Source organism: Suillus discolor, assembly GCF_016758755.1.
Source record: "Suillus discolor strain FC423 chromosome Unknown F5147scaffold_16, whole genome shotgun sequence".
NCBI lineage: Eukaryota > Fungi > Basidiomycota > Agaricomycetes > Boletales > Suillaceae > Suillus > Suillus discolor.
Genome location: NW_024541263.1, coordinates 254,736 through 282,105, shown reverse-complemented (window position 1 = coordinate 282,105; position 27,370 = coordinate 254,736). Strand labels below are relative to the sequence as shown.

At 46.2% G+C, this 27,370-nt stretch overlaps 8 protein-coding genes across 8 annotated transcripts; 4 read left to right on the top strand and 4 right to left on the bottom strand.

Moving 5' to 3' along the window:
- Positions 1-298: 298 nt before the first annotated feature.
- On the top strand, positions 299-2,555 carry F5147DRAFT_685140 (MFS multidrug-resistance DHA1 sub-family). The gene is made up of 9 exons (XM_041436656.1): positions 299-504; positions 556-580; positions 647-827; positions 887-952; positions 1,008-1,168; positions 1,237-1,371; positions 1,427-1,586; positions 1,639-2,170; positions 2,226-2,555. The coding sequence occupies exons 3-9, from the start codon at positions 666-668 to the stop codon at positions 2,477-2,479; spliced, it is 1,470 nt and encodes a 489-aa protein (XP_041295034.1). The 5' UTR covers positions 299-504; positions 556-580; positions 647-665; the 3' UTR covers positions 2,480-2,555.
- A 2,137-nt stretch (positions 2,556-4,692) lies between these two features.
- F5147DRAFT_632713 (uncharacterized protein) lies at positions 4,693-5,873 on the bottom strand (the record flags this gene model as incomplete). The annotated part of the gene is made up of 4 exons (XM_041432831.1): positions 5,741-5,873; positions 5,242-5,689; positions 5,158-5,188; positions 4,693-5,049 (listed from the first exon to the last, which is right to left on the bottom strand). The coding sequence occupies exons 1-4, from the start codon at positions 5,766-5,768 to the stop codon at positions 4,693-4,695; spliced, it is 864 nt and encodes a 287-aa protein (XP_041295033.1). The 5' UTR covers positions 5,769-5,873.
- A 256-nt stretch (positions 5,874-6,129) lies between these two features.
- Positions 6,130-8,324, bottom strand: F5147DRAFT_744648 (uncharacterized protein; the record flags this gene model as incomplete). Its single annotated transcript, XM_041439692.1, has 12 exons — positions 6,130-6,177; positions 6,241-6,691; positions 6,732-6,736; positions 6,790-6,897; positions 6,951-6,977; positions 7,022-7,026; positions 7,168-7,223; positions 7,498-7,529; positions 7,585-7,703; positions 7,728-7,896; positions 8,004-8,126; positions 8,253-8,324. 12 exons carry the CDS (start codon positions 8,322-8,324, stop codon positions 6,130-6,132), a joined length of 1,215 nt encoding a protein of 404 aa, XP_041295032.1.
- Positions 8,325-11,652: 3,328 nt separating this feature from the next.
- On the bottom strand, positions 11,653-14,344 carry F5147DRAFT_759714 (uncharacterized protein; the record flags this gene model as incomplete). The annotated part of the gene is made up of 7 exons (XM_041440458.1): positions 14,118-14,344; positions 13,541-13,572; positions 13,329-13,499; positions 12,641-12,815; positions 12,526-12,562; positions 12,004-12,365; positions 11,653-11,901 (listed from the first exon to the last, which is right to left on the bottom strand). Exons 1-7 carry the CDS (start codon positions 14,277-14,279, stop codon positions 11,653-11,655), a joined length of 1,188 nt encoding a protein of 395 aa, XP_041295031.1. The 5' UTR covers positions 14,280-14,344.
- A 741-nt stretch (positions 14,345-15,085) lies between these two features.
- F5147DRAFT_651094 (uncharacterized protein) lies at positions 15,086-16,979 on the bottom strand (the record flags this gene model as incomplete). The annotated part of the gene is made up of 8 exons (XM_041433510.1): positions 15,086-15,179; positions 15,354-15,362; positions 15,467-15,588; positions 15,857-16,072; positions 16,119-16,170; positions 16,248-16,303; positions 16,596-16,845; positions 16,957-16,979. The coding sequence occupies 8 exons, from the start codon at positions 16,977-16,979 to the stop codon at positions 15,086-15,088; spliced, it is 822 nt and encodes a 273-aa protein (XP_041295030.1).
- A 793-nt stretch (positions 16,980-17,772) lies between these two features.
- F5147DRAFT_835570 (uncharacterized protein) lies at positions 17,773-19,335 on the top strand. Its single transcript, XM_041443972.1, has 10 exons — positions 17,773-17,905; positions 17,959-18,070; positions 18,124-18,224; positions 18,274-18,350; positions 18,400-18,407; positions 18,462-18,605; positions 18,654-18,669; positions 18,721-18,763; positions 18,817-18,917; positions 18,970-19,335. Exons 1-10 carry the CDS (start codon positions 17,786-17,788, stop codon positions 19,115-19,117), a joined length of 870 nt encoding a protein of 289 aa, XP_041295029.1. The 5' UTR covers positions 17,773-17,785; the 3' UTR covers positions 19,118-19,335.
- Positions 19,336-19,927: 592 nt separating this feature from the next.
- On the top strand, positions 19,928-21,285 carry F5147DRAFT_771549 (uncharacterized protein; the record flags this gene model as incomplete). Its single annotated transcript, XM_041441255.1, has 11 exons — positions 19,928-20,071; positions 20,125-20,239; positions 20,293-20,390; positions 20,439-20,515; positions 20,566-20,573; positions 20,638-20,781; positions 20,830-20,845; positions 20,897-20,939; positions 20,991-20,999; positions 21,053-21,090; positions 21,141-21,285. The coding sequence occupies 11 exons, from the start codon at positions 19,928-19,930 to the stop codon at positions 21,283-21,285; spliced, it is 837 nt and encodes a 278-aa protein (XP_041295028.1).
- Positions 21,286-21,741: 456 nt separating this feature from the next.
- F5147DRAFT_792628 (uncharacterized protein) lies at positions 21,742-22,839 on the top strand (the record flags this gene model as incomplete). Its single annotated transcript, XM_041443100.1, has 6 exons — positions 21,742-21,789; positions 21,826-21,867; positions 21,931-22,007; positions 22,225-22,308; positions 22,396-22,438; positions 22,489-22,839. 6 exons carry the CDS (start codon positions 21,742-21,744, stop codon positions 22,744-22,746), a joined length of 552 nt encoding a protein of 183 aa, XP_041295027.1. The 3' UTR covers positions 22,747-22,839.
- Positions 22,840-27,370: the final 4,531 nt, after the last annotated feature.

Here is a 27,370-nt window from a genome sequence, read left to right as displayed (position 1 = left end):
AGCGTCTTGGGCACTCGGCACAGTGCTATTCTCACTCGGAAACTCAGGCTACTGCTGTCTTTCTCCATCATGAATCCTTCGAATTTTGAAAAGTTAAGAAAGAAGTCCATTCGGTTTTGAATCCTCATTGATTCTTCCAAATGCTGTCCGACCTTGCCTATGAAGTCAAGGACTAAAACGGACTTTCAAGCTTCAAGGACAAAGCCGAGGTGACGTTGACACAACATGAGGCATAGATGTGAGCGTTAGAACTTAGGATCCAGTCCCAGACTGGCCAGAGTCGTAGAATACCGGGTACCTGGCAAGAGTCCCTTTTACGAGACCGCTGCGGTTGATACATTCGGCAAGTTCCGGTTACAGCCAAGTTACAGCGGCAGTTACTGCAAAGGGACAAAGTCCATCGACACTTTGTCACAGGTGACTAGTTGACTGACCGCCCAAACCCCACTAGTATTATCAGTGCCAGACACTGGACGTGCGTGTTCGCAGCATGGGGTAGCTGGGGTACGTACCTATCCCGATACAGTACTTTCCACGTAATAATCAATCAGCAAGAACACGATGCTCACCCAACGAGCCGGTCAGTGACTACCTCATTGGAACCTCGAGTTTACATATATTGGACCCATCATAATTCTCCTGTCAGGTTACTTTTTGTCACAACCATGATACCGCGCCAAGATAATGAGGAGACATCCCTTCTCCTACAGCCAGAGCAGCTGATAGCAGCCAAGACACCTCTGCCTTGGGATCAGTTCTGGATCATATTGGTCTTGCATTTTTCTCAGTCGCTTGTTTTTAAGACTCTTGCCCCATTCATCCCCCGAGTGAGTACATACTGTCTTCTGCTTGGAGTCGAAGATCGGCCAAACAGAATCTTGTGAAGCTAATCAAAGACATTGGCGTGACCAACGGAGACGAACAACAAGTTGGATACTACGTCAGCTTCTTGGTGAGCATGTTTTTACCCTTCAACGTCCTATGTCCCTTACTGATGTCATCTCGAGGACTTATCATACTATATCCCTCAAACGCTGGTTGTTCTCTATTGGAGTCGACTGTCTGATCGCATTGGGCGGAAGCCTGTAATACTCACTGCTTCATTCGCGATAGCGACTACAATGATATCGTTTGGGTTGTCAAAAACCTTTCGCGGTCTGCTGGTCAGGTTCGCATCTCAGATGCATCGTCATCATGACTGTCGTTTACCAAGTCAATTGCTGATATCCTGATCAGCCGTGTTATCTGCGGGGCATTCAATGGAGAAAGTGGAGTCATCAAAAGCATGATGATGGACATCACTGATGCAACCAATTTGCCAAAGGCATACGGATACGTGCCACTTCCATCGATGTTGGCCGCCATCATTGGGTAGGTGTATTGAGTGTTTCTGCTTGCTCTTGAAGTAGGATTTACAACATTCTAGGCCACTTGTTGGTGGATCACTCTCACAACCAGCAGACAGATTCCCTGAAATATTTGGGCAATCTGAACTCCTGAAAACCTACCCATACCTTTTGGCATGCGCCGTTCCAGCTCTATGTTCCTCTATTCTTTGGCTAGTTATGTATTTCCGTCTCAAGGAGGTTAGCAAAATTTTGAAAGTCGTATTTGGATCGTACTGACTGCGGTAACAAGAGTGTTTCGACCAAGGCGCCGTTTTTGGAGATGATGAAACAATGGCTATCGCAACGGTCATATACAAAGCAGTCCGCGCTATCGAGGGATACTCTTATCAGTTCTTCGGAAGCGAACACTGAAGAGGTCTTATCAAAGTCACTTAGTGCTATACTAACTCCGAAGGTCCTGACCGTAGCAGCAAGTTCTGGCACTTTGACCCTTTTTCTTGTTGCGATTAACAAGCTCCTACCACTTTTCTATACGACGCCGATTGAATTCGGTGGTGTTTCCTTGGACCCTCCTCGCATTGGCGTTATATTTGCAACAGCAGGTTTTGCCAGTGGCATATTCCAGTTCCTTTTCTATGCTCGTTTACACGACCGCTTGGGCGCACACATCATATATATGGTTGGTCTCGGCTCCAGCATACCCGTTATCCTTTTATTCCCGGTGATCAATGCTCTGGCTCGAGCCCATGGGATGAGCTTCGCGACGTGGTTGGCCATTGGCGTTCAACATGTGCTAATAATTATCTTGGATATGTGCGCCCGTATGTCAATATCTCAGTATTTCCTGTGTTCTGCTTAATCGAAATGCATTCTTAGCTTGTATAGCATTGTTTACTAGAGCAGCTGCTCCTAATCGCGCCTCGATTGGAGCAACTAATGGCGTTGTTCAGTTGGTTAGCGGAGCGGCGAGGATTATTGCACCAGTATGTGCAGCGAGTTTTTCTTATTCGATGCAGGAAGGTCGCGATGCATGGTTGGCATACTATTTCTACATGGGACTTGCATTTTTCGCTATCGGTACTTCTTTAGCCCTGCCTCGTGACCCTAGTCTATGGCAAGAACGCGATTAGTATGCCCATCAGTGGTATCCATCGTAACAGCCATGTCCACCTTTTTAAAACAATGGGTTTTCCGCAATAGAGACAATCATATTTGCTCAACAACGAAGCTGTCCGTGGAATGAGTTGTGCTTGTAAAGGGAAAAAAAAGGAGTATTCGGGTCATTACGGATCGAAGAATATTTTTGGAAATAATTCACGCCTTCTGCACTATGAACTATTGCCCCAATCACTCCGTCCGGTCATATCACGAACACCTTCGTCCGGCTAACCCCCACGAGACAAGCCAATAAGCATAGCCCTCTCGATAAACAAGAACGAGGTCAGCAGGAGATGCGACAGGCGTCACTGATGCTAATAATGGCAGAACGACTGCCAATCATAGTACGACACTTTTGTCGTATGTCTCCAGTGCACCCAAGATCGAGGTAGCATCAGCGAGACTCGACGCAAATACAAGCATTGTGTGGTACCAAGGTCTGTACAAACCAGAAAGCGTCATCACGAAATAGTGACGCCCCCATCGAACTGTTCGAATGAGCACAGTTCGGTGTCCATCTCAACAGAACAAGAAAATATCTCTAGATGGTGTCGCAAAATCACATCTAGGAGTTGTTGACCCATCGATTTGGGCCATGCTAGAAAATCGAATCAGCATGAAGCTTTGATCAGGGGACAGTGTTGCACACAAATGGTATTGCCGGAGTGGATTTCGCATGCTAGAAGAAAATTATGCCACAGGGCGTGAGCTGGAATCTGTTCGAATTCCGAGTAATGTATTTTGCCAACCAGCCTGGCAAAACTCACGCAAAGGAAAGGTGGCAGAACTCCAGAGTATCCAAGACTCGCGGAGATATAACGGGAATGGTAGGGTTTGAATTCAATAGAACATCAGAACGGACATCCCTAAAGTAATTAACGCTAGAGGACGGATGATGCCCCCTCGTGTCACTGATCAAAGACAATTTGAGCACCTAGAACGAGTTGAGAACGGCTCGAATTGCTACTACCGTGAATATAGCATTTCATTCGCTTGCTCTCTTTTTCCACCGGATGTGTCGTAAACTTGCTGTTATGCAGGTAAGCTATCCGGCGAAATTGACTTCAAGTAGTTTTTCCCCTACACCAGCATCCGGCGATGCAGGCACATGAAATGGTTTGGCTGTACCTGACACTGATAACGTATGACAAGCCAACCTATGCGGGCCAGAAAACACCATCGACATTCGACTATGAAATTCACTTCACTCACCACTATTGTCATAGTATCTGCCGCAGCGATGGCTGGTATAGCTATTGCATCTAATGCAGGTACCGTGACGCCCTTGAACAGACCCTGCAACCCCGTAGTGAGTACTTTTACGGCTTATGTGCAGACCGCGTACTCACGGTTATTCACAGATTCAGTGGGGTGCGCAACAGCCTGCAAAGCTTTAATAACGGGAACGATTTTGGTTTTCACTGTGGACCGGATCGGACAATTGTATCATATCATATACGCCGTGTTCCTGCTCAAATTGCTGTGTGGTGGTTAATGATGGGAATCACCTCACGCCTAAGTGTGGAGACTGAGTAGGCCTTGTCTTTTCCTGCTGCCCACTCAGCATGTTGTGCGCAAGAGGGCGTGAAGGAGCGCTGTGACGTAGCTTGAGTATCAATGTGAATATGGCATGCAATGAACCGTTATGCATGACTGATCAAATTTTCAAACGCCGAGTCACGTTCCAACTTTTGTATTATGTAATGTTGAATTCCCTCGCAGACTTGAACTTGCATCATGGCCACAGTTCTCGGATCACGAAGACAGTCAAGATGTATGTGCAACCTAACGTTAGAGGTGTACTCGGCATAAAATTTACAGCGTCTTGGGTGCTTGGCACGGAGTGTCATTCAAAACTCAAGCTGCTGGTGCTTGAACAGTTCAGACAACAGTAGTTTGAGTTAGAGGCGCTCACCAAGATCCAGGATGTGATCATACACGGTTTAGAGTTGTGCACCTTCAAATTCCGTCGACTCCTGTCTGACAAAACTAACTCATCCGGCGCTCAATGGATCCGACCTATCGGGAGTCTGCATTTTCTTATAATTTCTGTTCAATACTCTTAACGGTCAAATTTCAAGCTTGAACTTGGCCTCCTTTGAGGAGCTCCTGCGCACGAAGTCAGACGTCAAACACTGATGACCCGTGGACTCTATTACAATGCACAGCACAACTCGGGTGCATCTCACATAAGCCCAACCGCCCCACCATCTCTCTTCAAATCCACCGACAACCCCTTCGTCTCAGCCACAGTCGCCTTCAATAACTCAATCTTGCCATTCAACAACTCGATCGCATCCAACCCCATCGGCAACCGCTTTGGTATATTTCCTCCTTGTACGACCTCATAAACAGTCCGCGTGAATTTATACGCATCTCCTTCGAACACTGCGCCGACCACCTGACGACGCATTACTGAAGTCTCAAAGGACTCATCGGTATATGCTGGATGCTGCGGTAATACCTCTGCCTTGTTCATGACGCTTGTGTGGAACGCGCCAGGTTCGATGATGCAGATCTGGTTCTTGTCGTGAGTATTAATCTATTGGTCTGTCAGAGGTTCATGCCTTTATGTTCCATGAAGGCGGTAACTCTTTTGAAAGGCTGTCCGTGAAGCCTCCAAGTGCTGCACAGCCAATCAGTCATGAACACTGTCCATGCCAAGATTCCTACCATGTTTACTGCAAACACATAAGCATCATCTCAATCAACACCACGTGTAGACCACACTCACGTCGCAGCATAATAACCGAATTCAGGAAGCGCATTAAACCCACCAATCGAACTCATTTGAAGAATGGTCCCCCCCTTGCCCCGCTCATTCACCTCTCTGAAAAACTTCACTGCAGCACGACTAACATTCGTCGCGCCCCAAAAATTTGTCTCGAAAAGCTCGCGCGCTTTATCAACGGGCGTGCCTTCGATTTCTGTGACAATTGAATATCCGGCATTGTTGAACACTACGTCCAGCCGTCCGAACGCTGAACGCGTACGCGCGAATGCTTCATCGATGTCTTCCTGCTTTGTGACGTCGACTTTGAGTACGAGGAGTTTGTCTACTGGGTATCGGGCTGCGAGATCGGATAGGACTTGTGGTTTGCGGAGGGTTGCTACTACGATGTCTCCTTGGTCGAGGGCATACTCTGTCATGAGTCTTCCAAATCCTGAGGACGTCCCCGTTACTGTACGTGATGCTTAGTATCAGCTGGCATGTGAGTCGGAAAAGGGCTTACTGAACCAGACTTTGGGAGAGGACATCATCAGCGGGCTGGATCGTGCTACAGAATGCTACAGAGCGCTCTGTAGCACTCTGTAATCATGTGTAATGAATTACGTTTCCCTGATGGCATGCTACAAGTGATAACAAGACAATATAGTTACTCCAATGAGTATCGCCGCTGTCGCGTCTTTAATATGAGATGACATTTTTTTTTGCATCAGATTGAGTCCTTTGGGGTCGTAGACCCTATGTTGGACATTTCTTGTCATATGCTTTTCCCTCGTATATGTTTTGGTGGTATGGCACTATCATTCTATGTTTTCGAACGCGTACATGAGATGACATTGAATGAGGTATACAGGAATGAGTTGTACTTGTAAAGTCAAAGGCACATTCAGGCCACTACGTATCGAAAAATATTTTTGAGAAATACTTCTTCACATCGGCGGGCTGGATCGTACAGAATGCTACAGAGCGCTCTGTAGCACTCTGTGATCATGTGTAATGAATTACGTTTCCCTGATGCACGCCTTCTGCACCATGGACTATCGCCCCAATAACTCCATTCGGCCGTATCACAAACACTTTCGTCTGGCCAAATTCCACGAGGTAAGCCGAACAAGCATAGCCTTCTCGGTCAATGAGGTCAATAGGAGATGCGACAGGCGTCACTGATGCCGACGATGGCAGAACGACTGCCAATCGTACGACACTTTTGTCGTATGCCTCCAGTGCACCCAAGATCGGGGTAGCATCAGCGAGACTCGGCGCAAATACAGGTATTGTGTGGTACCAGGGTCTGTACAAACCAAAAAGCGTCGTCGCGTCAGGCTCGGCGCGCCCCACCTGCAGTATATTGGGTGTATCAGGTGCCCTGTCATCAGCCTCCAGGTTCCCCTCGTCAAGCACTCCATATGCGTTGATAGGCTTCACTGAAGCCACGAATCCATCGAGTACGACGATGCTGAATCAGCAGTTGATGCCAAGCATGTAAAGGATGGGACTTCGTCTGGCTGTTATGTCCCCAGACGTTATTGTCCTGTCGATAATCTAGGTGGTAACCTCGAGCATCTCTGAGATCACAGGAAGACGCTCGGCACTGTATGTCTCGAGAAGAGATTTGTTAGCGATCCCTTTTTGAACAAGCGCAAGTTTCCATCCTAGATTGAACTGGTGTAGGGCGCGGCCAGTTGTAACGCACATACTACATCCACCTGGCTCACTGCATCTTGTACACCTGAATCGAGTCCCTGTTCATAGACAAATGAGCGAATATTAGCAACAATGGATCAACCATACCTGTCCACCCGTTGGGCTGTGGATACTTAAATATGTTAGCAGCAGTTAGCGAGAAGACATTCAAAAAGATAGACATACTGAGCAGCATCTAAGACGACATGCACGGGTACCCCCACAGACATATTGAACCGAATCACATACCGCCCGCAACGAACACTCGACCCTCGCCAAACTTATTCACCATCCGCACATTGGCCCTGGAATGAACCGATGAGTGTGCATCAACAGAAACACAAAGAGCACCGGAAGTCGCTCATTCAAACCACCTTGTTGAATGTGATCTCTGTTGGTATTAGCGACGCAATGGTCTCGAAGACAAGCTCCTCGCTCTGAGCAATCTTCGTTAGGTCAAGTTTTTTTCGCGGCCGAAGAGGAAAAATTGGTAGCCGTCATCGCCAATTTCGTCTGTTGGACGCAATGAGACCCTTTACACCATCGATATACACGTCTCCAAGCCTTCACTAAACATACCCTTCAAGGAAGTTTCCAAATCGGTGCCAATGCTTCAAAGATTGAATTAGGACAGCATTTGATCCAATTTGTAGAAACCGGATGTACCATTCTATCGAGACCAACGCCTATCAAGCAGATATCTCCAGTCACAACCCGGGTGTCGTCTCTAGTCTCGCCTAAAAATGTGAGCCCAAGTTGCTTGCGCACGATACCTTCAAAGCCACCTTCAGTTTCGTTCATCCCGGTACATTGAACTGCGCCGATGATCCACTTGGTGTCAAAAGTCTCTGATATGCCGTTGTTTGCTAGAATAGTAGTGACACCCTCATCGGACTGTTCGAATGAGCGCAGCCCGGTGTCCATCTCAACAGAACAAGAGAACTTCTGCAGATGGCGTCGCAGAATCACATCCAGGAGCTGTATCAATTTTGGGACTTGCTAAAAATCGAATCAGCATGAAGGTTTGATCAGGCGACGGTGTTACGCACGAATGGTATTGCTAGAGTAGGTTCCACACGCTAGACTATCGATAAGTCTTGCAGAGGTTCCAACGTGCCAGGCTTGTATGAACGGACGAGAAGGGCTGATTTTCCCCGACTATTAACTTCTGAAACGTCCAGGAAGTTGTAGAGTTCGAGGGAGCGTGGCTACATAGAACATGTATTCAATGAGACCACACGGTGGGACAAGTGGGTGTGCGACAAACCCATATTCCAGAACCACGGTGTCCGATGCGAGGGTGGGGTCTTTATCGATGATGCGAATTGAGATACCGTTTTGGAGCTACCAGACCCACTGGCCCGGCGCCAACCTAACGGCAAGGAATTCAGCTGAGGTGCAGACATGTGACATAAGCAGGTCACTTACGACAGCACGGGAGTATGAACAGAGTTCATGTACAGCGCTCAAGACACTGGCAGAAAGATTAGTTGGTTTGAATTCCAAGGTTTTGGATCTGCAGGTCCTTATAACATGGGGACGGGGCCGAAGGCTGCGGTAATGACGTGTCGTTTAGCTGTCACTGAGTTGCGTATGACTACTAGGTCCTTACAAAACAACTTGCCTATTGACGACGATTCAAGACATTCGACATGACTTCGAGGCATGTAATGCCTAAGATGAGCACGGATTCTCCGTATTATGAAATAGTGAACAGTAGAAATGTGGCGTTAGGATTGGACCCCACACATGGAAGAGTCGACGCAAGACCTGATGGGTCAGAGCTTCTACGCATGAGAGAGTAGACTCAATGGAGGCAAATGTTGTGAGGAGAAGTTGCACAGGCCCGATGGGTTAGAGCTTCCCAGTAAGCAAGTCATATTCAACTCTACCACCTGGCAAGCACTAACTAACCGGATATAGACGGGCAGCATGATTAGCAGGAGGATTAGGCTGATTGCAGAGAACTTGATACCGTTTCATCGTTAGACCGACCACCGTCAACGAACTTGTTGGTCATCCATGGTATGTCGTGGTGTGATGTGTGCGTAAACAACAATACGGTGGGTAAGTGAAATTGATACGGCATTAACAATTCGGAGTCAGCTCATTGCCACTGAATGTCACCTCAAAGATTACTTGCATGCATATAGCTACCACGCCTGATTTTCATTTTTCTTCTGACCCATACATGGCTGACAAGTTCTACCAGTGACAACTTGAAGTTGTTTCTTGGCCACTATCCCTGCCCTCTGCTCAGAAACGGCCAAGCTCCAAGAGCGCTCAGCAACATTGGGTGATGCAAACGTTTCGTTATTTTGCCTCAACGATTATCCTTCCTGCAATCACCGCGGTCCGCTGGCTCGATTTGAATATCAACAACTCGATGCGCCTTGCCAAGGAGACGGATTTCATTATCAGAGCTGCACATATTCTCGGTATAAAACTTTCTCCAAGTATAGTCTCACCACTGACGAGAACAGGTATAAAACGAACGCGGTTGAGTTGAAAAGGCCTCAGACGAGCACTTCCTGTTGCAGTGAGTAGTCCTCTGACGGTACACTATGTGCATTTTATTGAACGAATGTATAACAGCTCTTCTAATACTTTGACATAGTAACTTCGCGCACATCGAACGATCAAACTTTCCGTCAGTGTGATTTTCCTAGCATGATCGTATCACAGGCTGATGCATAGTTATACCAGATACCATGAAAGTCGCTCAAATCATTTTCTTCACAATTCTTGTCGGTTTCAATGTCGCCAGTGCCACTACAGTGCCGGCAATTTCTTCTCGACAAACGTCAGACTGTATTGGCCCGTGCCAGTCTACAGCGCCTTCGAACTGTGATTCAGGGATGTCGGCTAAGAATACAAGCCCCAATTGCTGGATGTGCTGCATGCCTGGTTAGCTCCTTGGTGTAAACGACTTTCGAACTGCTCGACAGGGACGGTGTCTTACTATTGGGGCCCTACGTACTGGTTGAGCTATAACTACACCATAAGAAGTATGTTGCACTCGGTCATCTTTGCTCTCAAATGAATCATATACCGCCTCAAAAAAGATTGAGACATGGCTTCTAATACACTGTAGCGTAGTCGCAATCAATCAAACACGCTCCTGCAGGTAAATTTCTGCGATCTGACAGCAATGACAATTCCACAAACGATCAGAATCGAGCAGATTAGTATATGCATGATATAAAAGCTGGCCGTTGTCTTATAATAGTATTCCGCCATCGTCAGAAATATCATTCGAAAACCCCCTTAAAATATTATATCATCTCGTACAGAAAATGCATTCTTCCCTCCTTGCCGTTGTTGTTGCTTTACAGTATCTATGTTTGTCAGTGCATGTTTAACTGCGAATCAACGTTGCAAAATTTAAAACGTATTACGATTGCTGCGATGGCTTGATTTGTGCCGGTGCTTCCGTGAGTATGAGCAGGTCGCTGTGCAACCTGGGTTCAACCACATGACTCACCTGCATGCCTTAGGGTGCGGGATTAGACCCAGTTTTGATCTGCCAGTAGTAGTCGGTTTGAAATTGGGCCGGTAGCACGGGGGGCACATCGCGACAGTGAGTCATGTTTCTGCTTTCGCTTTGGCATCATGATTGATGGTGCGATACCTACTAGTTCGGAGCCAATCACAACAAAGCTGCTTTTGGACGTATTTTCATGCTGTTTGAGCATTAATGTGGATGTTTGAATTTATCTGAAAATGTTCGACCATGCCTACTCTTGCTCGTGGTCCGTCTGAGAGGCTGTTGAAACGACCGACCATTGCTGTTGCCGTTATGATGAACGTGAAAACAGGGGGCGACAAAGATGAAGATGAAGATAAAAGGGATGCTTACTAAGGCTCGTTGAGCTATGTACAAAGTGCGGTCTGCGAAGAGCAAACATTTTCGTACGAGACAGGATGCTACAGAATTCGCAGACCGTGTGCGTTCTATTAACATAGTGGAAAGGTTCTACTGGTACTAAACTTAGTATAGATTAAGTGCGATGAGCATCGACATGAATTTCGTCAGTTGGGGGTGGGGGTTTCGGCTGCTGTCTGTTTCGGCTTTTGCCGGGCAATGCAGACACAGATATCCGCTGGGTCGACGAGAGAGGAGTGAGGTTTTCGTCGAGAGCAAGCAATAGACGAGATTTGAATGCGCGCGAGAAAGTGTGCGCGGAGAAGGGAAATGTTGTCTACAGCAAGCAAAAGACGAGAACGAAGGTGCGCGAGAAGCCAAGCGCGAGAAGAATCGACCAGGCGAAAGGACACAGCCAGAAACCCTCGAGTGTGAAGCAGAGGTATTTGGGAAGTTTTCTGAAACACGACACAACCCAAAAACGCTGCTAAAACACCTAGGGGAAGTGGTGGGCGGGTGAGAAATCTAGGGAGCGAACGCGAGATAGAAGTGAAATGCAAGACGGCGTTTAACAAACGCGTCTTCTGACGCGCGTTCGCTCGCTTAGTAAGCACTTGTTTGAGCTAAATGTTCGCAGGCTCACGTATAGCTCAAACTGCACCGATATTACTGCCCAGCTGTGCCGCTGCGGTGCTCGACAGTGGTTAAGAAGGAAGCTTTGTCCTAATTGGGCAGTGTCAATGTCCTCCGGCTCTCCGAGTCCGGACTCCGGAGTCAAAAAAATGACTCGAGATTATTTCTAGCAAGTACTCCGAATCTCTACGTATACATGATGATCTACACAGTACGTAGTAGTTTGTATTTTCATATCACCGAATACTAAATCTCTTTCGTGCGATTGAGTCAGTATTAACTTCGTGGCTGATAGCTATTCCGAATCTTCTCCATGTCTTTCCTTCATCATCGGTTGCTAGTAAAAGCCAGAACCACCAGTTGGGGACACCTTCAAACGACCAACTCTGTTCCACAAAGGTCGCCAGTACAACTTCGCCCTGTCCCTTTTCCGCTTTCCGATTCAAGAACGCCTGTCTTTCCTTGCGCTCCTTATTTGCGATTTGCTGTCGCAAGCTAGGTCACGATGGACCAAAGAAGGCAGGGTCGCGGCCGCTATTGGAAGGTTGCAATATCCCCCCAATAATATATGTGTATTCCGGTCTGACTCGTGGCCTTTTACGGAAGAGCTCGGCATAGCGTGGCATGAGGTGGATCTCAATATTGAGATCATCATGCTCTACCGCAACAGACGCGAAACTCAAGCTTTCTCCAACTTTCTGTACTTCGAGACTGTACATGGACATGTGCAGTATGCCCTGAGGGTCAACATGAGGCAAGAGTTCAGCATGTAGCGTAACGCCAAAGATATCACTTGGCTGCCAGCCAAAGCCACTAGGCAGCCACGAGACGCCAAGACCGGGTTCAAATCCCTTTCGTAGATTTTTGGATATCAACGACTTGATGCGCCTTGCCAAGGAGACGAATTTCATATTCTCGGTATAAAGCTTCTCCGAGTATAGTCTCACCACTGACGAGAACAGGTATAAAACGAACACAGTTGACTTGAAAAGGCCTCAGACGAGCACTTCCTGTTGCAGTGAGTAGTCCTCTTACGATACACTATGTGCATTTCATTGAACGAATGTATAACAGCTCTTCTGATATTTTGTCATAGTAACTTCGCGCACATCGCACAATCAAATTTTCCATCGGTGTGTGGTTTTCCTATAAGCATGATCGTATCACAGGCTGATACATAGTTATACCAGATACCATGAAAGTCGCTCAAATCGTTTTTCTCACAATTCTTGTCGGTTCCAATGTCGCCAGTGCCGCTACAGTGCCGACAATTTTTTCTCGACAAGTACATTGGACCTGTGTTGACACGTGCCAGTCTACACCGCCTACGAGCTGTCCGAAAGGAATGAAGCCTACGAATACCAGCCCTGGGTGCTGGATGTGCTGCTCTGGGCTGTAACTACACCATAAGAAGTAGGTTGAACTCGGTCATCTTTGCTCTCCAATGAGTCATACCATCTTCAAAAAAGATTGAGACGTGGCTTTGACCTTATGGATGTCAGAACATTGGAGATGCTGTAGCTGTGAGTATCGTGGAATGGCTCGATTTGAATATCAACGACTCGATGTGCTTGCCAAGGAGACGAATTTCATTAGCAGAGCTGCATATATGGTATAAAACTTTTTATAATCTCACCACTGACGAGAACAGGTATAAAACGAATGCGGTCGGGTTGAAAAGGCCTCAGACGAGCACTTCCTGTTGCAGTGAGTAGTCCTCTTACGATACACTATGCATTTTATTGAACGGATGTATAACTAGTAGCTCTTCTAATCCTTTGTCATAGTAACTTCGCGCATATCGCACGATCAAACTTTCCGTCGGTGTGTGATTTTCCTAGCATGATCGTATCACAGACTGATGCATAGTTATACCAGATACCATGAAAGTCGCTCAAATCGTTTTCCTCACAATTTTTGTCGCTTCCAATCATCCAATGTCGCCAGTGCCACTACAGTGCCGATGATTTCTTCTCGACAGGAGGAAGCCTGTGAGGGCCCGTGCACATCTAAACCGCCTTCGAACTGTGACACAGGGACACCTAAGCATGTAAACACCCACTGCTGGATGTGCTGCTGGTAGCTAAACGACTTTCGAACCGCCCGACAGGGACGGTGTCTTACCATTGGGGCCCTGCGTACTGGTTGAGTTGTAACTACATCATAAGAAGTAGGTTGAACTCAGTCATCTTTGCTCTCAAATCGGAGTATCAATACAAGCAAAATATGAGTCATATACCGTCTTCCAAAAAGATTGAGACATGACTTCTGTTCACAACATGCATGATGGATGTCAGAACATTACATAAAAATACTGTAGCTATGAGTGTCGGGCTCCGCTGTATACCTTACAGTACTTGCACAGGGCACTTTCTCTAGGTATAACGAGACCGCAAAACTCGTAAGTACTCCAATCACATTCTATGTATTTAAGTATTTGAGAATTTCCTTATTCCAAGGTCTCTATTGCTCGAGCGGCAGTAAAATTTGTTCAAAAGCAAGACATCGATCAAAACTAGTAGTAATCCGTATGTCGTGCCATCAGCTATCTTCCGCACCAATGCTAATTGAAGTAGAAACACGACTCACCATAGTTCACTGTCGTTACATGGCACTCATTCGTCTGGCATACACATCAAGATAGGCTACCACACCGGTAAGTCATGTGTTTAAATCCAAGGCGCAAAATACTTATACTCACATCTGTGCCTATAGCGCCCTGGATCTTACATGTCTGCCCAACGCAGCAATTTTTGTACGCACAAAGTTCAGGACACCCTCCGGTACTATCAATGTTGGTGGGAATGGCAGATACTAATGCTATCAAAGCGGAAGCAACAGCAATGACAGAGGAGAGATGCATTGTTTGAGGACTCGGATGTGATATAGGTTCAAATTGATCTGAATGAGACAGTAGGAAGACAGCTTTTTATACTGTGCTGAATATTATTCTTCATGGTCCGGGTGACGCAGGAATTCGAAGTTCATTTTCGAACATGTGGCAACTAGATAAAAAGAGGTGCGGGAGTTTCTTTTCAACAAATTCGATTGAAGGTGTCAAGGCGTTGATTAACACGATAATCTGTACGGGACCGAGTAAAGTATGTATACAGATGATTGTAGAATACAGCTGGCCGAAGGTGATGAGTGAGCTCCTCAACAATACTTGAGTCTGAGGTTGGCCCTGGCACGGGCACTTCGGGTGTACGGGATTGTTATAAACAGGTGGTGATAAATATTAGCGGGAGGATGATTAATCTGGATGATACCAATCGTAGAGAATTTGATATTATTCAACATCATTAGTAGGCCGATCACTGTGGTCAATGAAGTTGGTCATCATCATCCACCGGCCAAGGCCCGTATGTCTTGTGGTGGGATGTGCGCATCGAGAAATGAGCCGGGCCATGATAAGCCTGAAGGAAAAGAAAGGGAAAGAGTGCGCACTTGGATACAGCTCTGGACGGAACAACAGAACATTGTAGTTACAAACTACTGATGTTGTTTATGACCGTCTAGTCTTCCCTTCGCAGATCTACGATATTGTCGTTTCCATACATCCATAGTCGGAAGTACATGGATCCCTAACAGCGGCCTACTTCCATAGCAGATTTTTGGACCTTGAGCTTTCGCAGTTTGACAATGACAACTTTCGATACATACCACCATCTAGTGGGGCCGTGATACATCCCAGTGGGCCAATGCAGCGCCTATGAGGGGAGGATTCGGAGTCGTGGTGCCAATGTTCAAACGCATGACGAGACTGCAAAACTCATAAGTACTTCAGTCACATTGTATGTATTCAAGTATTTTCCCTATTCCAAAATCTCTATTGCTCGAAAGCAAGACATTGATCAACTCAACTAGTAGTAATTCGTATGTCGTGCCATCAGCCATCTTCTGCACCGATGCTGATTGTAGTAGAAATACGACTCACCGTAGTTCACTGTCACGACATGGCACTCATTTGTCCGACACACATATCAAGATAGGCTACCACGCCGGTGAGTCGTGTGTTTAAAATTCAAGCTGCAAAATGCTTATACTTACATATGGGCCCAGTGTAGCGTCATCAACCTTACATGTCTGCCCATCGCAGCAAGTTTGGTATGCGCAGAATGCAGGACACTTTCCGGTACTATCAATGTTGATGGGACTGGCAGATACTGATGCTACCAAAGCGGAAGCAACGGCAATAACAGAGAGATGCATTGTTTGAGGATGTGATATAGGGTCAAACAGAGGCAGTAAGAAGATAGCTTTTTATACTGTGCTGAATATTATTCTCCATGGTCCGGGTAATGCAGGAAGAAGCTAGCCATTTGAAGTTTTTTTTCGAACATGCAATAGCTAGTGACAAATGTTAAATTGGCTGATTACGCGCTCAGCTCATTACATAACATTATGCCACGTCCGGGTCATGTAATTTGGCACACTCACTGCAAAATAGCATTTCTGACTTGCGTTGACGAGCATCCTTGCGTTCCGCTCAGAAATGGCCATGTCGAGGCTCCAAGAATGCTCAGCGCTCAGTAGTGACCAATATTTGATTCTATGCAATAATAATCGATAATCTACTGATCGTCCTTCCTGCTGGATCGCTACAACCCACTGGCTCGGTTTAACTTGAATTTGATTATCACGAATTTGGCGCACCTTGTGCACATCCAGATCGCTAAGGAGATGGATTTCATCAACAGACCTGCATGTCTTCTTGGTATATAACATTCTCAGCTCCGAGTACAATCTCAGCACTAACGAGAACAAGCATAAAATCAACGCAGTCATTCGAGTTGGAATCATGGTTTAGTGTGGTCCGGTGAGCACGCACTACATCTTACAACCAGCTACTTCCTGACGATTGACAAGGATATCGCCAGAGGGAATCTAGCCACATTTACTGGTTGGTGAGTGATTGATGCGATCAACAGGAATCGATTTTGAATAACATACCTAGCATGTCCGTCACTCTCGTCTCTCGACTAGTGCTTCACCTGCACAAATCCACGGATGACGGAATTTTATCCACTGCCATCCGGAACGATGGCTCCAGCCCCAATGTCTTTACCACCAGACTCGATGTCGAATTCTCTTACAACTTTCAAGCTGATTCTGGCTGATTGGATCCTGTTCCTGGTTGCGAAATTTCTTGCTTTTAGTTAGCGTGTTGTAATTTTACAGACGATGGAGCGGGGCGCTCTGGCAGTACAGGACGGGAGTGGCAGGGGTCCTGGCGCGGTGGCAGGAGTCCTGGCTCGTAGTCGGTAGTCCTCGCGCGTGTCGTAGTCTGTCCTCGATAGACAGAGCCGTAGCCTCCCGCCATAGAGGTCTGGCCTTGGTTCCCTAGCAGTCCGTGCCCGTTCCAACGATATGCAGAAGAGTTCATTCTGATGATTACCATGGATATCTTGCCGATTCCCAGCTGGCACCTAACGCGGTGAATGCATTGAGATTCGAGGCATATGTTCAAATTGACAGTTCAATCAGTAGACCTGTGCATACTGCAACGACTAGCGGAGTTATGTACGATCGGAACTTACCGAAAAATAAGACCGTCGGACATGTTCGCTTCCCCAGAATTTTATCTTTCTATCCTAGCTAGGGTATAAGAACTTGTGGTTATTCTCAACAGAACGTGCAAGATACGGCCGGTGGACGTAGCTGGGCAAAGCGTATGCCACTATCCGATTCCGAATTCCCGACTGCCGACCAGTGTACTAGTGCTGCACCGCGTTTCCAGACTTTCCAGTGTCTAGCTAGTCTAGGCCCAAGTATTACCGAAACGGTCGATTTTGTCCCGCTGGCCTTGGACCTTGATCAATCACTATGGCGGCACAGCGTAAGGGCCTGAGGAATCATCCACGCGCTAGCAACACACTAATTAGTAAATGGACTAGTAACGTGGAACATCGCCCTCTACTAGTATGCACTGCTTTCGACTCGCAACTCGCAAGGCTTTGCCCCATTGCCGCTCAGCGTGATCGCCCTTACCGGATACAATGGATAACTGATCTGATGATTGATGTTTGTGGAGGAGAGTGAAACATGCGGGCTATATGATATAACACCAAGATCAAACCGTCAACGTTCCGGTCAATCTCAAGTCTCAACATCCCTTCTTCCTCTTATGATATCGTCTTTCTAATGTATTCCACTGAATTTGAAGCGCAGCAGGCGTGAGTAATAAACCCATTCATTTGCTGTGTATGCCGATTGCGAACTAACATTACAATTTGCCAGGTTGGTGCAATTGTACACCCTTTTCGTGGCAATCAGTACTGCGACTTTCCATTTTGATTCTCAAGACGATAACTGAATATTTTAGGTATCCTGCTATACGACCACATGGCAACCCTCCCAGAAGAAATCATGTTTATCTGGCGTCGTCCAAAAGCAACGTCTGCAGTGTTATTTCTCGTCAATCGCTATGTCGCCGTGCTCGGCAATATCCTTGTCCTAATGAGCACTTTCCTACCCGTTTCAACTGAGGTTCTACAATGTTGTCTGTGTATTCAACTGACAGGCTCACTGTATCTCTACAGAGGTTTCAACTTTGCTTCAATATTTACCATTTTACTCATCGAAGACTTAGCTGTTGGAAATATGTGATGGTCGTGCATGTGTTACGTGTTTTCCAACAAGTCTTCACTTGCTGTGAGTTAGAAGTTTATTGCGAGATAGATACGCTGAAGTTTTCGAATTTTCAGTCACATTGACTCTTCGCACTTGTGCTCTCTATGGGTACCGCAGGCGCCTGCTTATATGGATGGGGATTATCGGCTTTACTCTTGTGGCAGGAGTGATCTTAGTACGTATTCGCGAAGAATCTGAAACTTTAGAGTCTGCTGAAGTTTTAGGCGAGAGCTTACAGTTATATCTCGGTAAATAGTGCGATCGGCGGCGGCGGCTGCTATGAAACATACCCAACAACATCGTATGTCATTCCCTTCGTCGTTCCGCACGCCTACTCAAAGTCCTGTCAGATCTATCCGTTAGTGCATACTAAGTCACATCATGATGGTGCTAAGGAATTGTCTAATCGCAGATTCTGGGATCGCTTGGATAATGATGTTTATCTATGAATTACTCATTTTTATCCTCACAGTCTTCAGGACTTGGAAAACTAGGGGATTGCCGCGGTTCTCCCTCATATCCAGGAGAGATATCCTTGATGTCATATTCCACGATGGTATTTTTGTCGCACCGGTATTGTAAACACTGAACCAACCGAGCACAGGTGTAATGTACTTTGCGTGAGAGTGCTAGCGAAACTATGCGAGTGAAGCTGATGCGCTTTCTCTTAGAGGGGTGACATTAGTCAATTTACCCAACATTCTGACGTACTTCGTAAGTCCACGAATGAAATATTGGTTTAGTCGCACACTCACATCATAATCTAGTGTGGTCCAGTGAGCACATCCGCATGGTTTCACCAGGTTGACTATTTCCTAACGATTTGCAAGGATATCATCAGAGGCTGCCTGGGTCCATTTACTACTTGGTGGGCGGTTCAATTGTGATAAGCACGGAACGATCCTAAGCATGACCCTCAGCATGTCTGCCACTCTCATCTCTCGCCTGATGCTCAACCTGCACGGGTGTGTTGACACTGGCATCTTTTCTACCCCTGCCGAGATCAGCCCCGATATTCTTACCACCAGGGTCGACGTAGAGTTTACGGTTTCCTCAGACCGTTGGTAGGCTGGTACTGGATTCCGTTTATGGATGCGAAGTGTCGTTGGAAGTTAAGAAGTGTTCTTTGAGTCTTTTTCTTGAACGCAGCATGGTATGCGGGCTCGATATCTATGTAGAAACGGCTCATTTACTGTGTGTAGTGACTTGTTACCATTCCGAAGTAGATTGGTTCCCAACAGGGTCGAGTCCCTGAACATGTCAAATTGATTACTGATCACTGGCTAAGAACTCAACCTTTTCCTGATTTGACCACTAATCGTACGTTCTACACCTTGTCACAGAGTATCCTCACCTTAATCCTCGCTGTATGAATATTGCTCTATCGGAAGGTTATTCGAGGGTTTGGGAAGCTGACTGGGGCTCTATACAACGAGGATCAGGACGAGGATAAGTATTCTGTGGACCACGGTAGCCAAATCAGGAAAATCAAGGTTTAGTGTCCACGTATACAGTATTACAGTCATTTACGGAAGGACGGCCGGGCCCGTAAGATTGACAATGGGGCAATTCAGGCCTGAATCAACCACTGGCAGGCCTTATAATACCAATGTCAAATTTTTCCAGTCGATATCGAGTCTCAACACCCCTTCTTCCTATGATATTGTCTTCCTGATGTATACTACTGACTTGGAAGCGCAGCAGGTGTGAGTAATAAACGTATCGATTGACTATGTATGCTGATCGCGCACTGACGTTACTACAATTTGCCAGGTTAGTGCACTTATACACCCTTCTCGTGGCAATTAGTACTGCGACTTTCCATTTTGATTCTCAAGACGATAACTGAATATTTTAGGTATCCTGCTATACGACCACATGGCAACCCTCCCAGAAGAAATCATGTTTATCTGGCGTCGTCCAAAATCAAAGTCTGCAGTGTTATTTCTCGTCAATCGCTATGTCGCCGTGCTCGTTAATACCCTTGTCCTAATGAGCACTTTCCTACCCGTTTCAACTGAGGTTCTACAATGTTGTCTGTGTATTCGACTGACAGGCTCATTGTATCTCAACAGAGGTTTCAACTTTGCTTCTTCAATATCTACTATTTTACTCATCAAAGACTTAGCTGTCGGAATTATGTGATGGTCATACACGTGTTACGTGTTTTCCAACAAGTCTTCATTTGCCGTGAGTGAGAAGTTTATTGCGAGAGAGATACGCTGAAGTTTTCGAATTTTCAGTCACATTGACTCTTCGCACTTATGCTCTCTACGGCCGCAGTAGGCGCCTGCTTAAATGGATGCTAATCTTGGGCGCTGTTTTTATAGCAACATCGGTGGTACGTGTTCACAAAAGATTTTGAACTTCAAGTCTGCTGAACTTTTAGGTGGGAGCTTTTAGACATAATTTAACAGAGAGTGCGATCGACAACGGCCACTGCCATGAAATATACACAACACCAACGTATGTCATTCCCTTCATCATTCCACATGCCTGCTCAAAAGTCCTGCCAGACCTTTGCGTCAGTGCATTCTAAGTCACATCTGGGTGCAAATTGATGGCGCTACGGAATTGTCCAATTGCAGATCATGGGACGACATGGGTGACAATGTTTATCTACGAATTAATCATCTTTGTCCTCACAGTCTTCGGGACTTGGAAAGCTAGGGGATCGCCGCAGTTCTCCCTCGTATCCAGGAGAGATATCCTTGATGTCATATTCCAAGATGGTATGTTCGTCGCACCAGTATTGTAAGCACTGAACCAACTAAGCACAGGTGTGATGTACTTTGCGTGAGAGTACTAGCGAAACTATGCGAGTGAAGCTGATCTGCTTTCTCTTAGAGGGATGGCATTAGTCAATTTACCCAACATTCTGACGTACTTCGTAAGTCATCAAATAAACTATTAATTCAATCGCACACTCACCACAATTTAGTGCGGTCCAGTGAGCACACCCGCATGTTTTCACCAGGTTGACTATTTCTGACAATTTGCAAGGATATCGCCAGAGGCAGCCTGAACGAATTTACTACATGGTGAGTGGTTGATGGGATAGATACAGAACGACCCTAATTATGAACCTCAGCGTGTCTGTCACTCTCATCTCTCGCCTAATGCTCAACCTGCACGGATGTGTTGACACTGGCATTCTTTCTACCCTTGCTGAGGCCAGCTCCCATGTCCTTACCGAGGTCGACGTAGAGTTCGCGGATTCATCCTACGATCCGTAGAACTGGTATTGAATTCTGTTTATGGATTCAAAGTGGCATTGGAAGTTAAAGGTCCTTAGCTTGGTATGCGTGCCAGTGCTCGATAAATGTATACTTGAAACATCTCGTTTATTGTTATCTTTCCCCTAGGATTGTATATAGATAGACCATACGTACATGATGAATTGTTGGCTAATTGAATTATCCATACGTGTTCATCCGTGTGGTGGTGTGCCGGGTGTTAAGTTTCGCGGCTGTTTGCAATTGGTAAACTCTTAACCACCATGATAGTAATACGCCAGGTCCAACATAGTGGACATGTAAAGCTTCAAACTACCCTCCGCTGACGTGGTAGGAGGAGTCTGGCAATCCGGGCTTTCATGACGTCAGGCTGACAAGACAGGAGTCAACGGAATTTGAAGCTCCGAACGCCCCTTTACATATAAGCCTCAGGCCTCCCCCTGTTAATTTCAGAACATGTCTGAACAAATCCAAAGCCTCGATAGAGCAATTTCTAGCATGCAGGTGTGTCCAGGTGTTGTTTGTTGATATCCCTCTCAGTTACTCTTGCTCAGCTTGGTGAAGCTAACCAAGACCAACAATGTAATTCTGCACCTACCAAACTGCATCAATATAATTTGTCCATGCCTGCAATGTAACACTCAGCTGTATGGTTACTGGATATCTGAGGAGTGGCTTTATCAGACAGCTCTTATCTTCCTTATCGAGCTACATCCCAACAAGTTTTCCCAAACAACACCCATATGCGACATCAGATTAGTGCTGCCATAGTCCAGTTCTGAACCTCGGTTCAAACCCGAACCTTTCAGAACCAGACTCAAGGTCCGGTCACAGGTCCGGCATGGCCCCTGGACTGAACCTTGAGTCCGGTTTGGGGTTCGGAGCTACCCAGAACTGGTTCGGACGTGTTCGAACCCCACCATGATCATCATCTGTCAGCGCCCTACACTACCTCAATTTTGCTGCTGCTGCTGCAAGTCCCCAACTCCTATTGGCCTGTAGTTTCATCTCGACGCTATTCAGGTATGTCGCACATGTAGACTCAACTCTGGATGGGGGACTGATATATTGAGTCTAACTTATATTTCTCGCTAACCTCTTATTTACCAGCACGGCAGATGAACACCTTTCTCTTGAACTGTACTGTGCCAATGTGCATTGCATGTGGTTGTTATTGACTCGCTGATACAAGATTACATTTAGGAGATGCAGCCTACAGATAGTGGCAGAGCAGTCCCTACTCTCATTGTTGTCGGCAAAGTTTCCAGAGGCTCTTCTGAACTGGTCAACAGTCGTGCTTTTGACATGGACATCATGCAGTATGGTATCATGCTGCAACAACTCACGTGCATCCACTGCTTCTATCCTGAAGATCATCTTCGCCTCTTGAAGACACCAGTACCTACTGCTGAAAAACAGAGCACATGCCACAGAACTGTTCTTCTGATGTACAGGCAGTGATCGCCTACCTGGATGGAATGTACGCAGCTAAAGACACAGCTGGAATCAAGACACTCCAGGAGACATTTGGCCTTGGCAGTCTTGATCATGTTGTTACGAACTAGGATAGTTCTAACAACGACAACTCGACAGAGTTTACGGTCGTTGAGATTCTCAGTCTCTCAGACAAGAGAGAGTTCTGTGGACTTAGTCAAAGGAGTGCTTTGACTAAGAATCGGGTTTCAAGATGACTTAAGATTGGAGGTCTTAAGCGAAGGAAGTTCCAGGTAAAACCTAGTAAGATTCAAGTGAAGAATACAAGTGTAATACATGTGCTTAAATAGGTCCATATGTGCGCACAGACCAAGTCATCGTGAGATAGTAAGTACAGTTCCAAGAAAGGAAGGCATATCGTATGAGTACAAGAAGAATGAGATAGCGGTTGTAACATTACCCCCTTACTAAGCGTGAAGTCACCGACTTTACATATCTTGGTTTTCCCAATAGATAGGATCGTCAGAATAGTCAAGCTGATCGTCTCCTCCTTCAGTAAGGTACTCCGCCTGTCGGAGGGCTTCTTCTTCCTGGCACTGATGGACGTAAGCTTCGTCTAAACTTTTCTCCCAATGAGAGAGCTCTTGGTAGAACCCTTCGTCCTTCCAAGTAAGCGTAGTGGGGGAGCATCCGGTGAATTGGTGGCAATACAAGGAGAGATGTCCGGGAGAGAGCTCCCTGCATATTCTGCAATAATAATCGGGACAGTTTGTTTGGCGATGGCCAAGGGTTTTACAGTATCTGCAAACGCGGTTTTCGTCTGGGTTCGAGGATGAAGGTCGTATTACGGGGGGAGCAGGACGGTGACTAAATGCTTCATCATCGCTAGAGGCTCTTTTCTTTCCCTTGCCTCGGTATCCGCGTCTAGGGGATCTTTTTCTGCTAGAAGATTCTTTGATCTGGGCTACGTCTTCTCTAGCGAGTACGTAGACGGAGGACAATGGCATGGGGATTCGTTCTGCTTCCGCAATTAGCTCAGTGTACTCTGCAGGGGCGGTAGGTCCAAGGGCTTGCACAGGAACGAGGCAGTCTACGAATGTCAGTGGGGTAAGCGTGGATGGGATAATCATTGGTGGATGGATGTGTAACACTTTGAGCACTTCAGCAAGTGTGATGGTTTCGTCGGGGGGAGAAATCGACTGTTCCATGGTTATTTCTTCATGCGTAGAAGAGAAGGCGGTGTAAAGGTTTTCCGGGTGCTCTACAGTTTCTTCTGGAGCAACGACCATATCAGATGTGGTTGCAGATACTGTTGAAACTATTTGTAATGCAAGTTAGGTTTCTTCTTGCAGGTTGACGATCATGGCGTTGGTAATCTCCGTGAGGCTGTTAACAGCAGCCAATAGCTCGTCAGACACACGAGGAGGAGGAATGGGAATTCCACTGTCATAGGAAGGTGGTGGAGTCGCAGTCGTTCGTTCAGCTGGTTGTGGAGATGGTGGGCGAGCGACTCTGGTGACTCGTTCAGCAATGATGTGAATAACTTCCTGGATATCTGCCCTAACCTCTTGAGGGATAAGACGCAGAGTGTAAGCACGAATGCGTTTCTGTAAATGCATGATGCCATGCTGAACACGTGGTTCTTCCACATGTCGAACGAGTCTTTCAATGAGGTCGGCGGACCTGATGATGTTGACGAGGAGGTTGACGGAGAAGGCATTTCGGTTGATAAGGATTTTGTTGATTTCAATGGCATGTTGGGGACAAAGGATTGCGGCTTCGATGAGAGTAAGGTCTTCGATTTCCGAGATGAAGGATTTAAATCTTCCTTCATTGGAGGACAGGTCAATTGGGGCGAACGCGGATTCATAAGGAAGAGTGTAAGAAACTGGGAAGGACATAATGTTTATGTTTATGGGGCGATATCACAGCGAGTGTTTTCTTTTATAGATCGAAAGGGTTTCTCCGGCATTTTCCAGGTTTTCTTCTGGGATCCATTCGTTGCTAGCGGAGGAATATCCTTTCCATGATATTAGATAACAGCGACGTTTACTGGTACCTTTGTGAGCCAATATAGCTTCTATTTCGTATTCTTCTTCTTCTTCTAGAATGTCAGGTGGTGGTTCCAAGAAGTTCGGGCCATGAACATCATTTTCGCTATAGGACGATAGTAGGGAAGCATGGAATGTGGGATGTATTTTCCATTGCGGAGGTAGTTGGAGTGTGAACGTGATCGGAGATAGTACGGCAGAAATGGGGAAGGGGCCATATCTTTTCGGGGCGAGTTTCCGAGATGGAAGTTTTAGACGGAGATTGGTTGCAGATAACCACACCTTATCTCCTACTTTCCATGGCTGGTACTTCTGGCCGAAGGATCTTTCCGCCATGCGTTGCATAGCAATGTTGTGGCAGGCAATCGCTTCTTCTCTTATCTTTTGAAGAAGTCGAACTCGTTCTTCCGCAGTTGGTACTGTTGAGTCTGCCAAGACATGGGGGATTCCTTTAGGCTCATAACCCATCATGATGTAGAAAGGTGAAGCATTTCGGGCATCATGCTTTCTATGATTGTGAACGAATTCTGCCATGGGAAGGTGTTCTACCCAATTGGTTGGGTCGTTGCTGCAATAGATCCGTAGGTATGTCTCTAGTTCTTGATTGAGTTGTTCGGTTTGTCCATCAGTTTGTGGATGATAGGTGGTGGAAGGGGCGATAGAATAATCAAGGAGTTGAGCTAATTCCAAGGAGAACTTCGAGAGAAATTGGGGTCCTCGGTCAGAGATTACTTTGTCGTGTAATCCGAAGTGTTTGAATACGTGTTTCAGGAATAGTTTGGCTACCCCTTCAGAGGTAATATTTTTATGGCAAGGAGTAATTATCACCCCCTTATCAAGCCCATGGTCTACCACGACCATGACGGAATCAAAACCAGAGGAAAGGGGAAGATCCATGATAAGATCAACAGAGATCTGTGAAAAGGGTCGGGTGGCAATGGAAGAAATTGGTATGAGAGGTGGCGTAATGGGATGTGTATCAGCCTTCATTTGCTGGCAGGTGGCACATCCTTCAACATATTTCCGGATAAATGCTCCCATGCCCAGCCACCAGGCTTCGCGTTTGACCAATTCCTCGGTCTTGAAGTGTCCGGGATGACCAGCGGTTGGATGGTCATGGTATTGAGCCAACATAGCTTTGCGATGATCAGGAGCAATATACGCTCGGTTTTTGTAGGATAATATCCCAGAATCTACTTTCCAATCACTTAAAGCGGATTTCATGGGGGGAAGACAGACACCATTGAGGGCGTCTACGGCAGTAGCGAATATCGGGTCGTTAAGTGCATCCGAACTGGCAAGGGTAGCGCGAAGGCCATCATCAATGAGTCGAATGAACATGGAGTCGGGAAGTAGAATGGTATTATCGTTATCGGAGGATCCGGTATCATGGTCTGATCGCCGAGAAAGGGCGTCAGGTACAGCTAATCGAGAACCAGGAACATGATGCAGTTCCAAATCAAAGTTAGTCAGAAGCATCTGCCATCGTGCTTGTCGACAGGATAAGTGTTATGCTTTCTTAAAATAGAGCAAGTTCATGTGATCTGTGAAAACTATAATTGGGGAGGGGTGTCCTTCAAGATAATGCCGCTGAAGGTACAACAATTCAGATGGTGAGTCTGAACAATGTTGGGTCTTGCAGAACCTAGCTGCTATTCGACCCTAAAGGGTTTCTGGACCAGGCTCAAGGCTCAGAGAAGAGGAAATATGATAGAAACTTGCTGAATACTCAGACTCATAGTAGAACTGGTGAAAAGGTAACTTGATTATGTAAGCTACAAAAGTGCAAACATAACACTAAGGTAAAAACAGTCTCTGCAAGCCCAGCCAGAAATGAATCCCTACACCGCCATTTGGTTAGCACACGAATTATGGCAAGGAGTTCTCGGTCAAAAATTGGGTAATTTTGTTCGGCTGGATTGAATGATTGCGACAGATAGGCGCAGGGGTGATAGACACCGTTTTCGTCAGTTTGTAGTAAAACTCCTCCTGTTGCTACTAATGAGGTGTCTGTGGCAATAGCGAATTGTTTTACGGGGTCTGGATTGCAGAGTACAGGATGGGTGGTGAAACAGGTTTTTAACTGGTCAAATGTTTGCTGATGCTGAGCATTCCAAGAGAAAATGGTATCCTTCTTTGTCAGATCGATAAGGGGATGAGCGATATCCGAGTAGTGCACGACAAATGATTGGTAGAAATTGCAGAATCCTAAAAATGACCGAACTTCTTTAACAGAAGTAGGAACGGGCCATTCCTTGATGCCGTTGGTTTTTGCTTTGTCCATTTCTACGGATCCTGGTTTAATGACCATGCCAAGAAATTCAACTTCTTGAGAGTCAAATGTGCATTTTTCCGGTTTCAAAAATAGCTTTTCTGCTCTAATCTTTGTTAAGATCCGTTTTGTTTGTTCGTGATGTTCTTCAAGTGTTTTTGAAAAGATAAGGATGTCATCCATGTATATCACCAGCCATCCTTTGTTGATTTCCTGACAGAATTCATTATCCATAAATGCTTGAAGGGTGGCAGGTGAGTTGCATAGCCCGAAGAACATTACACTCGGTTCGAATAATCCATGCTCTGTAGTAAACGCGGCTTTCCAT

Bases quoted from the DNA above. Each gene is read 5' to 3' on its own strand.
- F5147DRAFT_685140 (XM_041436656.1), top strand. From the start codon at position 666: ATGATACCGCGCCAAGATAATGAGGAGACATCCCTTCTCCTACAGCCA. The intron at 953-1,007 runs GTGAGCATGTTT...TGTCATCTCGAG, and splicing joins GATACTACGTCAGCTTCTTG to GACTTATCATACTATATCCC. The intron at 2,171-2,225 runs GTATGTCAATAT...ATGCATTCTTAG, and splicing joins TATCTTGGATATGTGCGCCC to CTTGTATAGCATTGTTTACT.
- F5147DRAFT_835570 (XM_041443972.1), top strand. From the start codon at position 17,786: ATGTTTATCTGGCGTCGTCCAAAAGCAACGTCTGCAGTGTTATTTCTC. The intron at 17,906-17,958 runs GTTCTACAATGT...GTATCTCTACAG, and splicing joins TCCTACCCGTTTCAACTGAG to AGGTTTCAACTTTGCTTCAA. The intron at 18,071-18,123 runs GTGAGTTAGAAG...TCGAATTTTCAG, and splicing joins CCAACAAGTCTTCACTTGCT to TCACATTGACTCTTCGCACT.